The 23,044-nt window shown below is 38.7% G+C and overlaps 1 protein-coding gene across 2 annotated transcripts in view; it reads left to right on the top strand.

The window, feature by feature from the left end:
• The first annotated feature begins 2,283 nt into the window (after positions 1 to 2,283).
• AVL9 (AVL9 cell migration associated) overlaps positions 2,284 to 23,044 on the top strand; it is a 55,579-nt gene continuing 34,818 nt past the window's right edge. For both annotated transcript variants that reach the window (XM_069461344.1, XM_069461343.1), the window contains exons 1-3: positions 2,284 to 2,565; positions 20,219 to 20,339; positions 21,255 to 21,340. In XM_069461344.1, the coding sequence (XP_069317445.1) occupies positions 2,473 to 2,565; positions 20,219 to 20,339; positions 21,255 to 21,340 (300 nt within the window). In that variant the 5' untranslated portion in view covers positions 2,284 to 2,472. The remainder of the gene's footprint in view (positions 2,566 to 20,218; positions 20,340 to 21,254; positions 21,341 to 23,044) is intronic.

Genomic DNA, 23,044 nt, shown 5'->3' with positions numbered 1-23,044 from the left:
ATATCAGGGAGTTAACATATCAAGAAAAGAGTTAATATATTCTGCATACAGGGAATAGTATAGATTCACACACAGTTCTGAGCCAATGTCAAGAGTTTTATAATATAGAGATGGATAGTAACATTTTAAAATTTTTCTACAGTATTCTTATTAGTGTAAACTGAAATAAAATCTTAAGCCCCCCTTCCCAGATACTGAATGGACACCCCCCCTCCGCCAAGGGGACCCCAGAAATACCCTAAAGCTGAGTTGCTGGCCATGAGAAGGGAGGTCAGACGTGCCTCCTCATGCCCCCTTCCTTTCATGGAGATATCCTTTCTAGCTCATTAACAGGCTTAAGGCTATGCAAGGCAATGCTTAAACCACACCTGCAGATCATCAATTTACGTAATAAGTCATGTGAATATATGGTCCGTGACTTGTCTCTGATTAACAGACTCCCTTATCTTAAAACACTCCAAGCCTTTAGGCAAAGCTTCCTTTCTTCAACCAAATACAAATCAAGGAATCTTTCAACCCACCTATAATCTGTAATTCTCCACTTTGAGATGCCCAACCTTTCCAGGCCAAACCAATATATACCTTCCATGTATTGATTTATGACTTTACACATCATTCCTCTCTCCCCTGAAATGTATAAAGCCAAACTGTAACTCACCCTCGGTGAGACCTCTTGCTCAAGGCTTCTTGGACATGGCTCTCTGGGCCACTGTTGCACATATTCTGCTCAGAATAAACCTCTTTATATTATTTTACGGAGTTTGGGCTCTTTTTCATTAACATTAGCACTAAAGCAGTTCTACTGAATAATGGAAACTAAATTTGATTCAGGAAGCCTACTGTTTTTCTCAGTATGCTTAGATTAGAATGGAGCTCATGCCTGTAATCTTAGCACTCCCGGAGGCTGAGGGTGGATTACTTGAGGCCAGGAATTTCAGACCTGCCTGAACAAGAAGCAAGAAGAACCCTACAAAAAATAGAAAAGTTAGCGGAGTGTGGTGGCCTGCGCCTGTAGTCTCGGCTTCTTGGTAGGCTGAGGCAGGAGGATCACTTGAGACCAAGAATTTGAGGTTGCTGTGAGCTATGATGATGTCACCCACTCTAGCTTGGGTGACAAAACAAGACTTTGTCTCAAAAAAAAAAAAAAAAAAGAGAATGGAGCTCCTTACAGTTCCATACCATAAGTGGAAAATATCAAATGTTAAGGTTGTCTAAACTAAGGGATTTGCAACTAGTAATGGTAAACTTCACAGCCAGTTATTGTAGTAATCTCAAATTCTATTTGAAACAGGCACCTAACCTTTAGTTTATTCCAAAACTGCCCTGAATAAGATTTGTTAAATGTGTTAGTACTTCTATTATTCACACTTGAGACTCATTGCTTTAAAAAAAAAAAAAAAAGAAAAGAAAAGAAAAAAAAAATCTTAGCACTCTGGGAGGCCTAGGCAGGAGGATTGCTTGCCCAAGAGTTTGAAGTTGCTGTGAGCTAGGCTGACGATAGGCACTCAACTCTGGCCCGGGCAACAGAGTGAGACTCTGTCTCAAAAACAAAAACATAAAAGATGGAATGAAAATAATATTCTTTTAAAAAGGCATGACTAGAATAATCATTTCACCAGGTTTTCATGCACACTTCCTTCATTGTCAAGAATATTCTGCTTCAGGCCTTAAATCGCTTCCGAACTCCTATACGTAATATTTAAATGAGGGGGGAAACCCTAAATGAAACAAAAGAGAAATCTCGAGTAAGCAAGTAATTTAAAGGTTAAATACACAGTTAAACAACTTCACCAATATGCCTCCACGTTATTAAATATTTAAGAGAAAGGGCAGAGACACCCTAGGCCAAAAAAGTGAAGGTATTGAGCACTCGGAGAGTGTGGCAAAAGGAGAACTGAGAGAACAGGCAGAGATTTGGAGGAGGAAGAAGAGGGGCCAAAGGAAAAGGAAGCACTTTGAGACAGCCGGTGGAGCAAAAAGCAAGGTGTGCGGAGGCGCAAGGCCAGGCCCGCCCAGATCCCGCAGACCCCGCCCCTGCCCCGCCCATCTCCGTCAGACGCTCCCTGTTCTGCCGCGCCCTGTCCCGCCCCTTCCCCCCACCCCCGGCCCGGCCCTTCGACCTCTCCTCCCTCAGCCCCGCCCGGCTCTCCCAGGCTCCAGCCCTTCCCCTCAGGCCCCACCCCGTCAGGTCCCTCCCGGCCCGGCCGGGCCCTGCCCCGCTCCGCTTAGCCTCGCCGGCGGCGGCCGTCGCGTCAGGTGACAGCCCGGAAGCTGCGGAAGCGGATGAGGGAAGAGTGGCCGAGGCCCTGGGGGCTGCGGGGAGCTGCGGGAGCTGCTCTGCCTCCTCCAGGCTCCATGCGCCGCCCTCATGCGGCGCCCTCGCTGACACCTGAAGTCCGCTGCTCTCCGCCCTCGGTCAGGCACGCCGCCCTTGGTGGTTGAAGTGGTCGTGCGGACCCGCGGCGGCAGCCCATGGAGAAGGCCGGGCGAGGCGGCGATGGCGCCCTCCGGGGACCGGTCCTGCACATCGTGGTAGTCGGCTTTCACCACAAGAAGGGCTGCCAGGTGAGGAAGGGCCTGCGCCCGCCCCCGGGCGTTCGGGCGTTCGGGCGTTCGCCCCCGCCCGACGCCCCCTACCCTCTGCTCGGCTCAGCTCGCGTTGTGCTCGGTCCTCCCCACGGCTCCCGCGACCCTTGGCCTCTGAACTTGACTCCTTTCCAGCTCCTTGCACTCGCCCCACCTGAAGCCCAGCCCCCACAACCCCTTCATCTTCTGCCCCTGAAAAGTGTTGTATAAATAGCGGAGGAGCTAGTTGGTTTGTGTGGGTTGTGGGTTTTTAAGTTCTCCTTTGGTGGAATGGGAGGAAGGAATCTAGGATCTCTTCCCCAGCCGTCACTGTGTCCACCTATAATGGGAGTCTTTAGAAAAATTCAGCACTTGGACTCCGTTTTCAAGATAGTGAGCTCTGTGGGCTTACACACAAATGCCTCAAGTAGGTTGAAGCACATGTGGGCGCCGTAGGAAAATCATCTCCCTTTGTTTATCTGATGGAAGCCTTAGAATCTGTCGCGTTAGGGTTGTCGGTTGACCCTGGCTCCCCCCTTCCCATTGGGCCGTCGTTTTTCTATATGATCTTGGGCAGATCTTGCCTTTTCGTGAGAGACCTCTCCAGATCGACTGCAGTAAGAGAAAGTGTATTTACTGAGCAAAATGTGCAGACAGGCATTTTTCAGCAGCTTCGCTGAATCTTTAATCCAGCATTTGAAATGGAACATTTCTAATGTATGTATTGAAGGCAAGAGAACAGAAGAGAAACGGGATTATTTAATGAGCGAGCAAACACTGGAAGGCAGTGATGTCATAATGTGCTAGTGAGCAGTAAATTGAAATGCTTTTTTAAGGTATTAAAAATACTGATTGCTACCACTAGGTAATGAAGCATTTGATTTCTTGCGTTTTATAGAAAATGAAACATTTTGCAAGACTTAATTGGCAAAAATTAAGTTCGATAAAGAATAAGTGATGAAGGGAGTGAAAATGTGGTTGTGTTCGTTTGTGTTTTAAAGGCTACTTTAAAATATATTCCTCTTCCCTCATGTAAAAACAGTATATAAAGACACCAAGGAGGAAATTGCATTATTCAGTGTGGTACTAAAAGAATTCCACCCAGCAGCAGTAGAATATAAGTTTTATAAAATATGGCCCTATAAAGAGAATAGGTATTTGAGATTGTGCCATGGCATACAAACATTGTATTCATCATCATTCGATTTCTTTTTTTTTTTTTTTTTTTGAGACAGTCTCAATTCTGTTGTCCTGGGTAGAGTGCAATGACATCATCACAGTTCACTGCAACCTCAAACTCCTGGGCTCAGGTGATCCTCCTGCCTGAACCTCCCAAGTAGCTGGAACTACAGGCATATGCCAGGATGCCTGGCTAATTTTTCTATTTTTAGTAGAGACGCGGTCTCAGTCTTGCTCAGGCTGATCTCGAACTCCTGAGCTCAAGCAGTCCTCTCGCCTTGGCCTCCCAGAGTGCTAGGATTATAGATGTGAGACATCCTGCTCCATGATTCGATTTTTAATGCTTTAAAACTTCACAGAGGTGAACATGGTAGTCACTTTATAACTTTCTGTGGATGCGGGTGAAGTAATTGAAACTTGGAGGAAGTAAAATGATCTTGCTGAGGTCACACTGCAAAACAGTTCTGGAGTCAGACCTAGAATTGCTTCCAGTGCCATATGTTTTTATTTGGCTTTGGGACTTTAGGAGTCTCTCAGAGTAAAGTAAGAGTTGGAAGCCCACTTCAGAACCAAACCTAATGGAGCTTTGGGCAAGAAATAAGAAGATACCTATATTGGTAGGAGATAGAATAAAATATCTTAACTTTTGGTGTCATCTAAAGTTAAGATAATTGTATTTTCTACCTGTTTTATTGGTGAAAATAATATTTATATTTCCAGAAGGAAAAATTATTTACTTTATGAAACAAAATGCAATACTGCTACGAAATTAAAACTGTAAAATAGATTGTAAGATGAAAGAGGCACTTTGGGCTGAAGTAGCATGCTGGGTGCTATGGCATTTCTCTGAATTTGTCTGGCTTTTGACTTCAACACTGAGGTCAAGGTGACTGGTTTTGTACAATGAACATTGTACTGGGAGTGAGGAGATCTGGATGATGTCTTGGCATCCCAGCCCCTGTGACCTACAGCAATTCTAAATTGCTCAATTTTTCTTTGCTTCAGTTTCCCCTACCAGATTCTTCATAGGAATTTTAGACCTGGCAGAAATCCTTAGAGATCATCCACTCCAACTTCCTTAAATTTCCCAATGAGTAAACTGAAACCCTGAAAGGTTAAGTGACTTGAGCATGCCTGCATAGCTAGTTTGGTGCTAACATTGAAACCCAGGTGTCCCTAGTCATTATAATGACATCTCTCCTTTTTTAAAAATACCTAACATAGTATTTATCATTTTAATCATTTGGAAGTGTATGATTCAGTGACATTAAATAGGTTCACAGTGTTGAGTAATCATCACCACTACCTATACCCAAACCCTTTTCATCATTCCCAACAAAAACTGTGTACCCATGAAACAATATACATCTTTTTTTTTAATAGCACTTTTAGGTTGCAGGCATTTAGTAGAAAAAAGTACATGCCTTGTTTTTTGTTGTTGTTGCTGGTTTTTTAATAATCCAAATGGTGCTTCACAGAGACAATGGCAATTTTTTTTTTTCAATAATATACTTATTGAGTATGGGTTACTGTAGAAGAAAATGCAAAGAGTTCTGTCACAGTGCAATGAAAGATGAGAAACCACATATGGGTTTTTTTTTTTTGTAATAATTTTTTTTTTTTTTTTTTTTGAGACAGAATCTCACTCTGTTGCTTGGGCTATAGTGCCATGGCGTCAGCTTAGCTCACAGCAGCCTTAAACTCCCGGGCTCAAGCAATCCTCCTGCCTCAGCCTCCCGAGTAGCTGGGACTACAGGCATGTGCCACCATGCCCGGCTAATTTTTTCTATATATATTTTTTTTTTTAGTTGTCCAGATAATTTGTGTTTTTAGTGGAGATGGGGTCTTGCTCTTGCTCAGGCTGGTCTTGAACTCCTGACCTCGAGCGATCCTCCCGCCTCAGCCTCCCAGAGTGCTAGGATTACAGATGTGAGCCACTGTGCCTGGCCAAGGGGGAGTTGTTTTTTTGTTTGCTGTTTTTCAGGTGCTCAAAGTGGCTTGCTTTTTTATTGCACCTCTTTTATTTATTCATTTATTTATTTATTTTAAAGACAGGGTCTCACTCTGTTGCCCAGGCTAAAAAGAGTGCAGTGGCATCATCATAGCTCACTGCAAACTCAAACTCCTATTGCAGTTTTTTAAAATTACAGCTGCCTCTCTTGCACTGTAGCAGAAAGTGACGCACTAAGAACCTGGTTTTGCAAATCAGAGGTGAGAATGTGCTATATAGCTAGTTAAAGTGAAAATGCACAGTGAGTAAAAAGAAGTGATTTTTAGACTGGTCTATTTTTGGTTTTTGGTTTCTGGTTTTTTTTTTTTAAGAGACAGGATCTTGTTCCTTTGTGTAGGCTTGAGTGCAGTGGCATGATCATAGCTCACTATAACCTCGAACTCCTGGGCTCAAGCGATCCTCCTGTCTCAGCCTCCCAAGTAGCTAGGACTTACAGGCATGTACCACCGCACCTTGCTAATTTTATTTTTTGTAGAGATGGGGTCTGGCTGTGTTGCCCAGGCTGGTCTCAAACTCCTAGCCACAAAGGATACTCTCGTCTTGGTCTCCCAAAGGGATTACAGGCATAAGCTACCTCGCCTAGCCTCTATTGCATATTCTGTAGCTTTTGCAAGAGTCAAACGTTTATAATTTCAATGGATCTATTACTAATTCTCAGAGAAAAATATTGACTTACTGGTAATTATCTGTTAATTTTCAATGTTCCGTTAATGGAAGTCGGTTGGATAGATGATGCTATGATTTCTGGAGTCTAAAGAGAGTTACAGTTGGGTGAGTGAATCATCTGAAAAACCTTCATTAGAAGGAAGGTACTAGCCAAGTTGTGTTGAGGGGCTGCTAGCACAGCCAGTCAGAAAACAGCAAGTGAATGAAAGAGTCTCTCACGCTGGATTAGTCAATAAATTTGACATGTCAATTCAGTCAAAAACAATGAAACTTTTGCTGGAGACATAATTTGTATAAATTCATGGTAGTTCATCTAGCTGGACCAGATGTTCAATGGATATATAATAGTATTGGAAAAGATAGAAAAATAATTTGTTTGAGTACTTTTTTCCCCATTTTTGGTTACCCTATTTTTTCCCTATTTAGTCTTAGTTTTTATAAAATATTAAGAACAATGTTGATTTTTACTAGGTAGAGAGGAGTATTATAAAAGCAAATGCACTAAAATGTCCAATATATGTTATATTAGTTCTCAAAGGATGTTCTTCATTTCTGCAAATCAGTGTCGTCTTAAATGTTAAATGCCCTACACTCTGCGTTTTGGGGTTTTTTTTTTTTTTTTTTTTTTTGGAGACAGTGTCTCATTCTTTCACCCTGAGTAGAGTGACTGACGTCATCATAGCTGAGTGCATCCTGAAACTCCTGGGCTCAAGCGATTCTCCTGCCTCAGCCTCCCAAGTAGGCTGGGACTACAGGCATGCGCCATGATGCCTGGCTAATTTTTCTATATTTTTAGTAGAGACCGGGTCTCGCTTTTGCTCAGGCTGGTGTCGAACCCGTGAGCTCAAGCAATCCTCCCGTCTAGGCTTCCCAGAGTGCTAGGATTACAGGCCTGAGCCACCACACCTGGTGCACTCTGCTTTCTTAACCTTTCAAAATCCAAATGCACTTCATTTTTGGAAAGGGTGTGTGTTATGTGCAGGTAAATCTTAGACAGAATAACTGTTCTACAGATGGCTGGTTTTTGTTTTAACCAGTATATCAGGTGTTTTCAGAGGCTCTAATTATAATTATGTGAGATGGATTAATCAGCTACTTTATTTTCCATTTTAAGATTTTACTTCCAGGTGTACAGGATTAAAAGTGCATGGCTCATTGAATTGTGACTCTGACTTCACATAGTTTTAACTTGTGTGAGGGAACTGCTCTTCCAAGTATTCAGAATTGCTGTGGGTCATGTTGATCACCAATTCTTTCCATGCACTGAGATTATTCATAGCAAAAATACCCGCACTTGGTTATAATTTGTAACTTTTAGATTGAAGCAAGCTGAAGTAAAACCTTTGTTTAAAAGTAGTGCCTTTCAGCAGTCTGCTTGGTTAAGCATGGTAACTTTGTCATTTCTTCACATGGACCACAAAATGAAAGATGTCTTCTCATAGGGTGTTATGTTGAAGACCCAAAAACTAGGTTTGTGAAAGATGGTTGTTAATTGTGTTTCCTGCACTTTTTCCGTGTTTGAAGTCTTCAAGATATATTTTAAATGAACATCTATTAACATTATCATTTGATTTTTTTTCACTTTTATTTGGGTAACTATGGGAGTGATTTCTTCTGTAGATAACGTGTTAGCTTCTAGTTGGGCTTTTTCTATTATAGTTTACTGATACCCTTAACATTTAGAACATTTTAAGTGATTTAAAGTACTACCAGGACATTTAAAATAGTTTTGAAATATTTACCCATTTCAAATGTTTTTCCTGAAATTTTTTTTTTTTTTTTTTTTTTTGAGACAGAGTCTCGCTTTGTTGCCCGGGCTAGAGTGAGTGCCGTGGCATCAGTCTAGCTCACAGCAACCTCAAACTCCTGGGCTTAAGCGATCCTACCGCCTCAGCCTCCCGGGTAGCTGGGACTACAGGCATGCGCCACCATGCCCGGCTAATTTTTTCTATATATATTTTAGTTGTCCATATAATTTCTTTCTATTTTTTAGTAGAGACGGGGTCTCGCTCTTGCTCAGGCTGGTCTCGAACTCCTGACCTTGAGGGATCCACCCGCCTCGGCCTCCCAGAGTGCTAGGATTACAGGTGTGAGCCACCGCGCCCGGCCCTGAATTTTTTTTTAATTTAGCATTTAACAAAGGATGCTTCCTCCTTTGAAACTTAAATGAAATTAGACTCTTTGACATGAAATAATTTATGGACACCTCTATAGTAAATTTGCTTGTTGTGGATTGTGTATTCCAGGGTTTTGTTGTTCCAGTACGTAAACCATATTTGTCAGATTAGCATAATTTTTTGCTAAATAGTATACTCAAATGTATACCAAATAAACTGGTTCTTTCATAAATAGGTTAGAATTTTTTAAATACTCAATAAGGAATATTTTCCAAAGTGATATTATAAAAAAGTATAATTATTTGATTTTTGACCACTTTTCTGATAGTTTATTGTTTTGCATACATAGCTTGCAGTTTCAAGTCTTAAATAAACTGGTTTTACCAGACTGTACTTCTTAAGAAAAGCAGAGTTAGAAGTGTTAACACTAATTCCACTTAGTGAATAAAGCAACCAGAAACAGTGAAGGGAATGGCAGACTTTCCTGTTGGCCTGATTGGACTTGTCACGGGAAAGTCTTCATGGGTAACATAGAGTTGCATTGCAAATTCAGGGGTGGGTTGAGATTAAGGGGGTTAGTTCATGTTAGGGTGATACGGCTATACTCAAGCCCTGACTGATTCAGGTTTTGGTGACAGATGGCTCACTGACAAGCCTGTTGTTTTGACACCTGCTATTAATGGAATCCTGTGGTGACAATAATGAAACATTCAGGCGTATTATTTGAATCTTGTTGAATTAAGTAGTTCTTTGGGGCAGAAAGAACAAAACTGGAGGGTTAGAGGTTAGAGAAGAATAACATTTTAAATTCTTTTTAGCTACTGGTTTTAGAGAAACTTTGTTCTAAAACAAGATTACATCTTCTGGCCCTTCACAGCACTTTTATTTCTTAAAATTTAATATTTCAAAGGAGGTTTTTTCCTGATTTTGCCCATGCTTTTTGTATATGCTGAAATTGTGAACATCTCTGATTTAGCAGAGCTACAATATTAACACTTAGAACAGTAGAATAGTTTTCATTCAGGCTTTGGCCAAGCAGAGTGTCAACTTGTGTAATGGAAATTTAGACATATCAGGAAGATTCTTTCATCCACTTATGATTCCTCTTAGCTAGCTAGAAAGTATCTAATTTTCTTTTTTTGGTTTAAGACTTTGGTCCCATGTAAAATACTTATACCCATGGATAACCTTCTGTTTCATATCATTAATGTGATTCAGATACTTCGCTAGGCATAGACTTTGCTAAAGGGAAGAGTGAAGAAGGGCCTTGGTCTAGTAGAGATCGACACTGCAAGAGGAAGATGAAGACACATAGGCAGGAGTCTACTTACCTATTTAATAATTTTGAGTAAAACGGGTCTTACTATATTTGGTTAAGATGCCATCAGATTAAAAATTCAAGTTCTCCCTGGGATATTTTTAGAGGTTGTTATTTAAGCTGATATTTTTGACAATTTCAAAATCATATTCCAGCTATTTTTGAAAATAACATTTATGATCAGAAGTAACATTTGTTACCTGAATGAGGAGGGTTGTTCACCTGGCAAGTAATAAATGACTTTCCATGAGGATGCAGGTCTTGATCAGTAGTTTTAATCACTTGCAGTAAATGAGGAGCGCACTGGGAATATTCTGCAAAGCAGTGTCTCCCTGAGGAAAAGTGGCATGGGGTTTTTATAGGGTAATAGAGAAAAAGCTGTCATCACATGTAGGGGCATAATTTCCCTTTACACATGTGTGGTTCATCATGCTCACACATAAATTGCATATTACGGTAATGAAGCTATAGCTTCTGCCAGAGTGGAGACTTTGAGGAACGTTCACTTGAATTTATCTATAGGCTGCAAGGGTCTGTTAAGAGCTAGTTTTAACCAGCTGAGTAGCCAAAGGCCTCAAAAACAGGTGGATTGCTCAAGTTAGTGGAATGCCTACATTCTCTGGGGACCTTCCCTTCCTACTTACAAAATATACTCACTGTTGTAGAAAAGTGAGAAAATATACAAAAGAAATAAAGAAGACTAACACTCAAAAAATCTTGTGTCCTAAACAAATCTGTTCTTTAACGCCTTGATGACTATCTCTCCAATTTGTCTATGAATATATTTTTTCCAAGAATGCATCATATGGTGATCAAGTATGATGGCCTGCCCTTTTCATGTAACAATATGTCATAAATATTTTCCATTTTAATAAATATTACATTATGTTTTAAAATTGCTAAATAGTATTTTGTTTTATAGAAATACTGTTATTTATTTAATTGCCTTTTTAAACACTTAAGTGACATTCCAATTTTTCACTATTTTTAATAATACTGCAAAGAACATCCTTGTGGCTAAATCTTTGCACCTTTTTTTCTTAAGTATAGAGATTCATTTTAGCCATTTTTTTTTAATGGAGATTTTATTAAAATGGATTTTGAAACAACTTACTGAACACAATTTAAGTTAGTCTGGGGCCGGGCGCGGTGGCTCACGCCTGTAATCCTAGCACTCTGGGAGGCCGAGGCAGGTGGATCGCTCGAGGTCAGGAGTTCGAGACCAGCCTGAGCAAGAGTGAGACCCCGTCTCTACTAAAAATAGAAAGAAATTATATGGACAACTAAAATATATATATACAAAAAAAAATTAGCCGGACATGGTGGTGCATGCCTGTAGTCCCAGCTACTCGGGAGGCTGAGGCAAGAGGATCGCTTGAGCCCAGGAGTTTGAGGTTGCTGTGAGCTAGGCTGAAGCCACGGCACTCACTCTAGCCCGGGCAACACAGTGAGACTCTGTCTCAAAAAAAAAAAAAAAAAAAAATAAGTTAGTCTGGGTGACTCTTCATAGCAAATATCACTCATTGTACTGTGGCATTCTTCGTTTAACATAGAGTGTTTTGCACATGCCTCTGACTTCGCTGGACTTTGGATAGTCAGAGAAAGAGATGAAGATATTAGCAATTTCTCAGTGTTCTTGTAACACTAAAATAGTGACGGTAGTGGTTTTTTTAATTCTATAAAATCTTTAATTGGCTATGTATATGCATTGTTTCATGTTAATGAACATGTATACTCATGTAAAGTTCCATTGATCTTAAAGTAGAAAAACAGAATGATGAAGTCTTAATTTTGGTGCCTCAAGTACATTTAGCATGAAAATTAGCTTCCTTTGTCTCATGTAGTTTTATTGACACCAGCAAAATGTCACGTTCCTTTATATAATAAAGTGATGATATGATTCTAGTTTCGTTGTAATGGAATTCACCATTACATAAAAAAATTTTCTATAGTTAAGCAAAATATATGTCATCTATCTTCCTGTTCATAATCCAAGTACTCCGTCTTAAGTAAAGGAATATAAAATAGTTCTTTAATTCTTAGTAAAAAATAGAAATAGCAGCCTATTATTCACTTAAATATATAAAAACAAATGCTTTAAACTAAGAAACTTATTTCCATTTAATTTAAAAACAAATGTCTTTGATTGGTAAGTCTCAATAGTGCCATTTTACTTTATAGTATACCCTTTATTTTTCTGAGCATCTAGTGCACTCAGAAAACTATGAAATACAATAGGCATGTTAAGCACAGCTGTTTCAAAAATCAACAGTTGACAAATACAGTGATTTGTTGCCAACTTTGTAACAGAGTGAAGAGGAATAATGCCAAGAATTTTGTAGTATTGACTTTTTGAGAGATTTAGGAGAGAAAACATAACTGAAAGAAGACATCTTTGATGTGTAGAGCTTTTTTGGTTTTGTTTTCAATTGGGGAACAACAGAGCTTTGACTTTGATGCCCAAAATGTTATGACTATTAAGAAAATAAATAATTTGTCCTTCTAAGTGAAAGGGGAAAAGATTCCTGAGATGACTAGAAAGGGAGCAAAGCGACAGAGCGGCTGACTCAGTTACTGGGAAGAACTCTCATCTGTAAGCCATGTATGGATATCTGTGGGGGTCCATGAATATGTTTAATTTGTGTGCTAATAGTTGGGTGTTGTGGCTTCTATTTGCTATATAAAATTCTCTGGTAGGGGAATGGATAGTGTATTGTTAAAAAGTGAACAAAAGGTACCTCTAAAGTACTCAGAGTACACACAGGTACTATATTATACTGTTTTTGTAGTTTCTCTTTGTCTTTTCAGTCTTCTCCACCCTCCAGGACAAAGTAAATGGAATCTGACTAGGGGACACCAATTTGATTTGTAAACTATGAAAAGGAGTGGTAATTTTTACCGTTCCTGGTGGGCAAACACGTGTCACCCTTTCTTGCATAGTTCATTTAGCATTTAGAAAAATTGCATTTTTTTGGCTGGGCTCGGTGACTCACTCCTGTAATCCTAGCACTCTGGGAGGCCGAGGCGGGAGGGTCTCTCAAGGTCAGGAGTTTGAGACCAGCCTGAGCAAGAGCGAGACCCCGTCTCTACTAAAAATAGAAAGAAAGTAACCGGACAACTAAAAATATATAGAAAAAATTAGCCGGGCATGGTGGCGCATGCCTGTAGTCCCAGCTACTTGGGAGGCTGAGGCACGAGGATTGGTTGAGCCCAGGAGTTTGAGGTTGCTGTGAGCTAGGCTGACGCCATGGCACTCTAGCCTGAGCAACAGAGTGAGACTGTCTCAAACAAAAAAAAGAAAGAAAGAAAGAAAAATTGCTTTTTTATTCTTTGTGATTAGAGCATCTTTATTCAGCTTTCACTTTTAAGAAATCAGGTATTGTCTTTTTCCCTCTTCTTTTGTGATCATATGAGTATGTAAATTATTACTACTAATTGGAATCAAAGTAGATTTGGTCACATGAACGTTGGTTATATGGAGGTATTTGAAATTTTTATGATTTAATAACATCCTTTAGGGGGACATTTGCTATATCTGTCACACATTGTATGTATGTGTTAATGCCCTACCAGATACCATGTTTGATCCCCAAATTTTACTTAGATTTTTGGCTGTGAAATTTTACTATTAAATAGTATCCCTACTAGATGAAAATCAGTCTAAGCATTTCTCAATCTCTGGGGACTTAACATATGGTTTTTAACATACCCTTAGGGCTGCAATGTACAACTTTATAGACTTCACTACGGAACTCCAGGGAGAGCCATTCATGTAACCTACAGCGCCCATGTTTCCCCCTGGAGTTGTGCAGTGAGGCAGCCTGCTACACTTAGCTTCACTTTCTATGGTGCTGGTTAATTTAATTGGCATTATTATTTAAATTGCTTTTTGATTCAACTGAGTAGTATTTAAGAATCTTAGGCAACTTCCAAGAGAATTCCCGTTAAGTTTTTATGCTATGAATTGTGTGCCTGTCTGGATTAATTTGAACATATAGAAAGCTGTCATATAGAATATTTGGTCAATATTTAAAATGTGAAAAATATACAATTTGAGATTTAAATATACCATCAGTTTGTAAATAACTGGTTCTTTTTATTTGTTTTCCATGCTTGATCTCTGATTCACAGATACAGACTAGGTATTCTAGCGTTCAGTCCTATTCTGACATTAACTCCAGAGATTTAAGGGCTCATCCCACAAGACTACCTTCACTTCAGGTGCCAGTCACAAGTCCTGGGTCCCTAGCCCACCCACACTTCTGTCTAACTTAGCTACAAATTTGGGCCTCCCCGTGATCCTCTCTAAGGTTCAATAATTTGCTAGAACGACTCACAGCACGAAGAAAAATGCTTTGCTTACATTTACCAGTTTATTATAAAGGACACAACTCAGGAACAGCCAGTTGGAAGAGATGCACAGGACAAGGTATGGGTGGAGGGGCACAAAGCTTCATTGTCATCTCCAAGCGTACCAACCCCCACCTGAAACGGCTTGGTATGTTCACCAACCTGGGAGCTCCCTGAATCCCATTGTTTAGGAGTTTTTATGGAGGTTTCATTGCATAGACATGATCGATTGTCATTGGCCGTTGATGATTGAATTCAGTCTTAACACCTCACCCCGTTTGTTGAGGAGTGGAGCTGAAAGTTCCATCCCCTAATCAAGACTTGTCTTTCTGGTGGCCAGCCCCCTCAAGAGTTACCTTATTAGTGTGAACTCAGGTATGATTGATTGGGGCTCATTATAAATAACAAAAGATGCTCCTATCGCTCAGGAAATTCTAAAGGTTTTAGGAGTTTTGTTCAAGGAACCAGGGGCAAAGACCAATACATACACATACACACACACACACACACACACACACACACTTGAATAATACTGAATAGTTTATGATACTGTTTAAAAAAACTAGAAAAAATATTCAACAATACTGAATTAATTAAACAATGCAATACTATATAACCATTAAAATTGTTTTATATATATTAATAGATATAGAAAGGAGGTTGTATAAACAGTTTTCAATTTGATTAGCAAGTTCAGCAGTTTCCAAATGCAAGTGTTTGTTGGTAGCAAATCTACCAACAGGAGAAAAGAATTCTAGAAAGCTGCCAACAGTACAGGCAGTCTACAATTTATGAAAGAGTTGTATTCCAAAAGTTGGCTGTTTGAAATTCTGAAGGCATTTTCCCAAAGAAACTGTTACAGACAGTCTGGGCCCAAGTCAGCCTAAAATCGTGTTAATTTAACCCATGGAATTCTTGGGAGTATATGTAGTATCTCTCTCCTATTTATGACAATTTTATGAGTCAGCTACATCTTGATTTCTAACTAGAGCCACCCAAAACTGATCTCCTTTCAGTAGAGTTGGGAATTGGGAGAATTTGTTGAACATAGCATAGCTTCCAATGTTAATTAAACTTCTGGCCATTAGCAACTTGTTAACTAAATCTTGAGAAAAGAAGATATATTTCTACATTTGATCTTAACTACAAGATGATAGGATGGAAGTGAGATTTTCTTCAGAAGTTAGGAACTGCTTGTGGTTGTCTTTTGCTTTTTTATTTATTTTCTTAGTTCTAAAAGCAATACATATCCATTTAAAAATAAATACCTAATTAAAAGTAAATGATAATATCTTCAGCTTGCTGTCAAATAGTTTAGAAAAGTATATGTGTTTGTATATACATGCAACACATATAAAGCAAGTGTTGGCCAAAAAATTAGCAGTTGGTGAGTGTAGGTGAAGTTTATAAGGTTGTTCATATTCTTTTAACCTTTCTGTAAATTTGAAAATTTTGAAGCAAAAAGATAGGGATATAAAAACTTAGCAGGAATATTCCCTTTATCTTCAATCCCCAACCCTATTCTCTTCAGAGTTAAAACCTCTGTTAACAGTATATATAGTTTGTGTCTTTTCAAGCATTTTTTAAATCCATTTACAAAAAGTATGATTTTTTTGCATAGATGAAATCATGGCATAAATAGGATTATACTACATTTACAGATATTCTACTTGCTTTTTTTTTTTTTTTTTTTTTTTGAGACAGATTCTCTGTTGCCCAGGCTAGAGTGCTATGGCGTCAGCCTAGCTCACAGCAACCTCAAACTCCTGGGCTCAAGCAATCCAACTGCCTCAGCCTCCTAAGTAGCTGGGACTACAGGCATGCGCCACCATGCCTGGGTAATTTTTCTATATATATATTTTTAGCTGTCCATATAATTTCTTTCTATTTTTAGTAGAGATGGGGTCTCGCTCTTGCTCAGGCTGGTCTCAAACTCCTGACCTTGAGCGATCCTCCCATTTCGGCCTCTCAGAGTGTTAGGATTACAGGCGTGAGCCACCGCACCCAGCCTCTACTTGCTTTTTATATGTAACAGCATATATTAGTTTTCTGTTGCTGCCTTATAAATGACACCAAACTTAGTGATTTAAAACAACTCAAATTTATTAAAGTTCTGGAGGTCAGAATTCTGAAATGGGTTTCATTGGGCTAAAATCAAGGTATTAGCAGGGCTTTGTTTCTTCTGGAGGTTCAATTTTCTTGCCTTTTCTGCTTCTAGAGATCACCTACATTCCTTGTCACATGGCCCTTCATTCCATTGTCTAAACTAATGCTATAGCAACTTTGAATATCTCTTTCTCTGATTCTTCTGCCTCTCTCTTATAGGGACCCTGTGATTACACTGGACCCACCTGGGTAGTCCCCAGCTCAAGATCCTTAATCATATCTGCAAAATCCCTTTTGCCATGTAAAGTAACAAATTGACAGATTCCAGGAATTAGGATATGGACGTTTTTGGAGGGCTGTTATTTTGCCTGCCACACACTATATTATGGCTATCTCGCTTTGTCGACATATATTAATCTAACATTCTCTTTAACAGCTGGATTGAACTGATGTAAAATTTATTTAACCACTTGTCTAGTGAATATTCCCATTTTATGCTACAATAAATTACACTACTGTGAACATTTTTTGTACATATCTATGAATATGTGTGCGTATCTGTGGGATAAATTTCTAAAACTGAAATTGCTGAGTCAAAGGTATTAAAAGATAAACTTTGGCACGTTAACATTTTAAAGAGTTTGTTTGAGCAGACAGACAGTACTTTATGAGTCTGGATAGCTCCAAATCAGAAGTGACTGACGCTCCACTGAAGATTTTATAGGGCGAATGCAGAATTAAAGCAAAGAAGTTATCTGATTGGTTAAAGTTTGAGCAGTTGCCTCTTTTGGACTGTATCCTGGTGGGAAGTTCGAGAAAATATAACTAATGCCCAGTTGGCCGCCTGTGACTGACTGAGCTTAAGTTTGTTTGCTTTTACATTTAGTCTCAGTTTGCTCAAGTAGGAGCCCTGGGTGTTAGAGCCACCTCAGTTTAAGGGCCAACCCTTTAGTTATTTTAACATAGGGTAAATCTATTATTGATTTGATAATTGTGCCAAATTGCCCTCCAAAGTGTCGTACCAATTTACTATACAGTCCCACAACCAAGCCTATTTCCCTACAGCCTTGTCAAAGTACTGACAGTCTTTTTAATGTTTTTCAACAGATGGGTAAAAAATTATATTTTTCCATGATTAAAAATGAGGTTGAACATTGTTGTACTATTTTGTTTTAGAATTTTCTAGATTTAAAATTTTGGACCCTAAAGAGCAGCATACTTCATGATTTACTCATGAGAATTGGGTTATGTGATATTTATGTTTATTTAAAAGCATGTTTATTCCATGCTAAATTCACTTTAAATAAATATCTAGATATTAAAATTTAATGGTTTTCAAAAAGATTATTTAGTAATAATTATCAACACTTGGGACTACAGGCCTGCACCACTGTGCCCAGCACCAAGACTTCTTATGATAAATATTATTATATATATTAGACTTTGGTATTGATTACATAAAATCTGATCATTTATTTCTTTGTTTCTGTTTTTTTGATGTTAAAAATGAATTCTGAGTTGGGAAATTTTTTAACTCTAAGATTACCAGCTTTATAACATTCGCTTTGAATTTGTGTCTCTGTTACCTCATTGTCACATCCTGCCTTCCCTCACTTTTATTGTCCAGAAAGCAAATTAGAATAAAACCTGTATGATAAATATATAGAGAAGATAGGGGAATGTAATTTGGGATTATTTATGCCCCACCTTCAGTTAATTGGTCTTAAATGACTGATCTCTGAAAGAAAAGTTTTACTCCTTAATCCAAACCTTTTAAAAGTCCATTTAAATTATAAACATTAAAAAAAAATTAAAAATAAATAAATAAATTGTAAACATTGATTGCTTCTGGAGGTAGGGAGCAAGGAAAAGACTGGGTAGCTGGATAGGAGAGAAGTCTTTTTTACTGTACAGTCCTTTTGGTATCTTTAAAAATTTTTTTTTTTTTTTTTTTTTTTGAGACAAAGTCTCACTCTGTTGCCCAGGCTAGAGTGAGTGCTGTGGCGTCAGCCTAGCTCACAGCAACCTCAAACTCCTGAGCTCAAGCGATCCTCCTGTCTTAGCCTCCCGAGTAGCTGGGACTACAGGCATGCACCACCATGCCCGGCTAATTTTTTCTATATATATTTTTAGCTGTCCATATAATTTCTTTCTATTTTTAGTAGAAATGGGGTCTCGCTCTTGCTCAGACTGGTCTCAAACTCCTGAGCTCAAACGATCCGCCCACCTTGGCCTCCCAGAGTGCTAGGATTACAGGCGTGAGCCACCGCGCCCGGCCTTTAAAAATTTTTAATATGAAATTGGATCACCTCTTTTTTTTTTTTTTTTTTTTTTTTTGAGACAGAGTCTCACTCTGTTGCCCAGGCTAGAGTGAGTGCTGTGGCGTCAGCCTAGCTCACAGCAACCTCAAACTCCTGAGCTCAAGGGATCCTCCTGTCTCAGCCTCCCGAGTAGCTGGGACTACAGGCATGCACCACCATGCCCGGCTAATTTTTTCTATATATATTTTTAGCTGTCCATATAATTTCTTTCTATTTTTAGTAGAGATGGGGTCTCGCTCTAGCTCAGGCTGGTCTCGAACTCCTGAGCTCAAATGATCCGCCCACCTCGGCCTCCCAGAGTGCTAGGATTACAGGCGTGAGCCACCGCGCCCGGCCTGGATCACCTCTTAATCATGAATTTTAAATTCGGCTGATTAAAAAAATTTTTTTAAATAATCATTTAAAAAATCTGTTTACAGCTGGCTCTCCTGTGACTAAATTGGCAGCTTGATTTCATTGAAATGTGGAAAGATGAACCATCATATTTTTGCAGAGTAAAGATTAGTTCTAAAAGTGATTCTTATGTCTATGCTGTTCCAGCTTCTGTGTATATATTACTGATGCAAGCCAGTTCCTGCTTAGGTATACTTTGAAAGGAAAACAAAACATAAAGTCACCTACACCTTCTACATCTATGATGACCCAAGCCCTGTGCACTGAATTCTGCCTTCCTCTCCAGTCTCATTGAAATAAGAAACAGAAATGGAAGCACAGAGAAAAGGCTAATAACCTGGGAAATGCCAGAAACTGGGGATGCATACTAAACATTTTATCTCTACAAGGCAGTGTTGGAGAGATTTCATTGAACTCTCACTGATCAGTTCTCATTCTCAATAAAAAAAAAATCACCTGAAGTGTAGGTTAATAAACACCCCAGCACTACTCTCCCACCCACAGAGCCCTATCAAAACCGTAAGTTCAAAGCTACAGGTATTGAGATCAAGGGAACCAACTGATGGAAGTAAACCTAGACCTTGACTCAATTTCAGGCTCCTTTGTTGGACCTCTCCCACTCCATTCAGTAGGCTGTTGGTTTTCCTCGGGGTTCCATGGCTTTAGTTACCATCCATTTGGTGACAGCTCTCAAATCTCAGTCCCCAGTCCAGTCACCACTACTCTCTTTATGCACACTAAAGTTTAACAGCCCTTAAATCACAAAGGGAGAAAGCTTTATAAACCGTTTTTCTTCTTTTATTACTTTTTTCTTTTTCCCCTTCTATGCCATAGATTTGCTAATAATGTCAAATGTCATCATCAAGTATGGCTTATCCCCACTTCTGTCATTCAGAGTTTAAAAGCATTTTTTATTATTTCAGTATTACAGGGGTACATATGTTTTTGGTTATATGTGTTGCTTTTATAATGCTTGAGTCAGGATTATAGGTGTGCCCATCACCCAGATAGTGCTCATTGTACCGGTTACGTAGGTTTTCACCCGTCCCCTCCTCCCCTCTCCCCCTGGTTGATTTCAATTGAGTTTTACTTCCCCCTATGCACATGTGTTCTCTAAAAGCATTTTTGCCTGTCAGGATAAGACACTCCTTTTGATCAACCACCTTTTGGCTAACAATACTTACCATTTTAGGTTGAATTCTCTTACCCGCCCCTGATTCCAGCAGATGGACATGACAGCCACACTTTACCAGAAGAATGGAAGTATTTGCCCTTCCTTGCCTTACCAGATGGCGCACACAACTACCAGGAAGGTATGTAATGACAGTGAGGCAATTAGGTGCCATTTTGGAAAAAATTTGCCAAGACATCTTAGATTTTAAATACTTTGGCAATTTAAAGACCTTCAGCCTATTGTGACTGTGTATAAAATATTTAAATGCTTGTTGGGAGATAACCAGTCATGCACTAGAGCATCTCCAGAGGAGTGCCAGCTTTTAATTGGCCATGGCTGGCGAACATTGGCCACATTTCTGCCAGGAGCCCTGACTAAAGAAGTGAGTAGGCAGAGCAGCTGAGCTGCCACTGGGAGCACTTCATTATGACAGTTTTCTAACATAGAAAAGTTGAATTAAGATTATAGTGAATAGTCAACAAATTATTTTCTTTATATTTGTGCATATGTGTGTACAGTTTTGTCTGTACTATTTGAAAGTCGGTTGCAAACATGATACCATGACACTTCACTTCTAAATACTTAGGGGTGCATCTGCTAAGAATAAGATCATTCCCCAGCATAACTTCCAGTACCATTATCACAGCTAAGAGATTTAATACTAATTCCATAATACTAATATCCAATCTATATTCAGATTTCCCCAATTATCCCCCAAATTTCTTGGATCATGGTTCATATGTTGCCATTGGTTTTTATGACTCTACTTTCTTTTAACCCAGAACAGTCCCCTATACATAAAGGATTTTCTGGAATTGTAGTCTCAGTTTGACCTGTTATAATTCAGTCTCTTGGGTTTTTTTGGGATGGGTATATACCATAAGGTAATGAGAGGAATTCTAGGAAACTAGTGGCTGTGGTGCTGTAAATACGTATGATATGGGTTCCTTGTTATATCATCATTTTTGTGTTAATGACCACATTATAACTTCAAATTTCATTATTAATAAGGGTAATTCACCTTGGTATTTACATTTTTCTACATATCTCTTAGATACTGTGTTTTTTCACTTGCCACCCAGAAATGGAAATGGAGCCACAGTATATGGTATCTCTTGTTATCGACAAATCGAAGCCAAGGTATGACTGTTACTGATGAACAACAGAAAAAAAAAACTCCAAAATCCTTTCTTGGATGTTGTCCACTTAGGGAAACATGAAGTCTTTATTTTTCATTGATGCCTATGATGCTGTTTTAGATTTTTATAAACAATCTGTAGCTGTTTTTCCAATAATAACAATTTATTCACACAAAAATTTTTGTAAGTTGACATTGGTGTGTATTTGTATCATAATATTTTGTACATTGTTTTCAGATAGTGATGCCTAAATTATCCATTTATATTTGAAATACAGTATTTAAATTTCAAGGTGCTTTGAATTTTCTATTTATGGTGTTTGGTACATAACTTAGAAAAATGGAGTGGTAATATGTGTGTGTGTGTGTGTGTGTGTGTGTGTTTGAAGCAGCATTTTAGAAGTAATAGAATGTACTTAACAGTGGCTTCCAACTACTCTCACGTTACCTTAATTATAACTAAGATTTTGATTATTCTTAAACTACCTGCCAGCTTAATGCCTGACTTACAATAATAACTCTAATTAACAAATTCAAAGACACCAAGATGGTGTTCCCACCTTTCATGATTCTCTTATGTGTAGCACTGTTTTTTTGTGGTGGGGATAGTCTTTATGAGGAAAAAGCTCTTTCCTCTCATTAGGTCACTGATACTTTAAAGTAGTGAGTAGTTCTCAACCTCGGCTACACAGGAATCATCTGGAGAGCTTTAAAAGTTGGGATGACTAAGTCCCACCCCAGAGATTTTGATTTAATGATCTGGGTTTCAAGCGTCAAAGCTCCCATGTGATTCTAATATGCAGTCACACCTGAGAACCACTGCTGTAAAACAATGGATTTTCACCAGAATTACTTGGAGACTTTTTTTTCTTTTCTTTTCTTTCTTTTTTTAAAGATATGTGTACCTAGCCTTTCCTCCTACCCACTGAATTAGAGTGTCTGGTATTTGAACATTAGCAATAATAGGTTTTAAAAGCTTCCTTGGGTGAATAATTAGTAAATCTTTTTAAAATTTTGTTCTAACTTTTTATAATGAAAATTTCATTTCATGCAGATAAATTTTTTTTTAAAAATACAGTGAATACCTAAATACCCACCACCTAGATTCAACAGTTGTTAATGTTCTACTACATTTGCTCTGTGTGTATATTTTTCCCTGGAACCATTTGAAAGTAAACTACAGGTCTAAATTTCAGGATGTGCAGATTAGTTAATTACTGTGAAATAACCCTCCAAGCATAGAGCCTGGGACGTAGGATACATCTAGTAAATGTTTGTGGAGTGAACAACTGAATCTAAAGCTAAAGATAGTATATCAAATAATCATGTATACCTTAATTATATACAATTTTTATTTATCAGTTATACCTCAGTAAAGCTGGGAAAATAAAACTGGAGATAAAAGAAACCTGAGAATAAAAGTTAGCCTGGTAGCTTTGCACATTTGATTTTTTTTAATGTACTGTTAACCTTCATATATACTTGTATATGATATGAGGTGAATTTCCCTTTCTTGGAAATCTGTTCTTTTTATTATACTACCTCTTATTCCCCATAGGTCATGTAAGCACTAGAGGGGGAAGAGTCTTATTCCATCACAACCTTACCTGAGGTTGAGCAAATCAAGATTTGTTCTCTACTAGCAGAGAACTGTAGAAATCTCACATGGTCATCTTCACAACTGTTGAAGAATGAATTATGTGCTC

Source organism: Eulemur rufifrons, chromosome 29, assembly GCF_041146395.1.
Source record: "Eulemur rufifrons isolate Redbay chromosome 29, OSU_ERuf_1, whole genome shotgun sequence".
NCBI lineage: Eukaryota > Metazoa > Chordata > Mammalia > Primates > Lemuridae > Eulemur > Eulemur rufifrons.
This window is presented reverse-complemented; position numbering and strand designations above follow the sequence as displayed.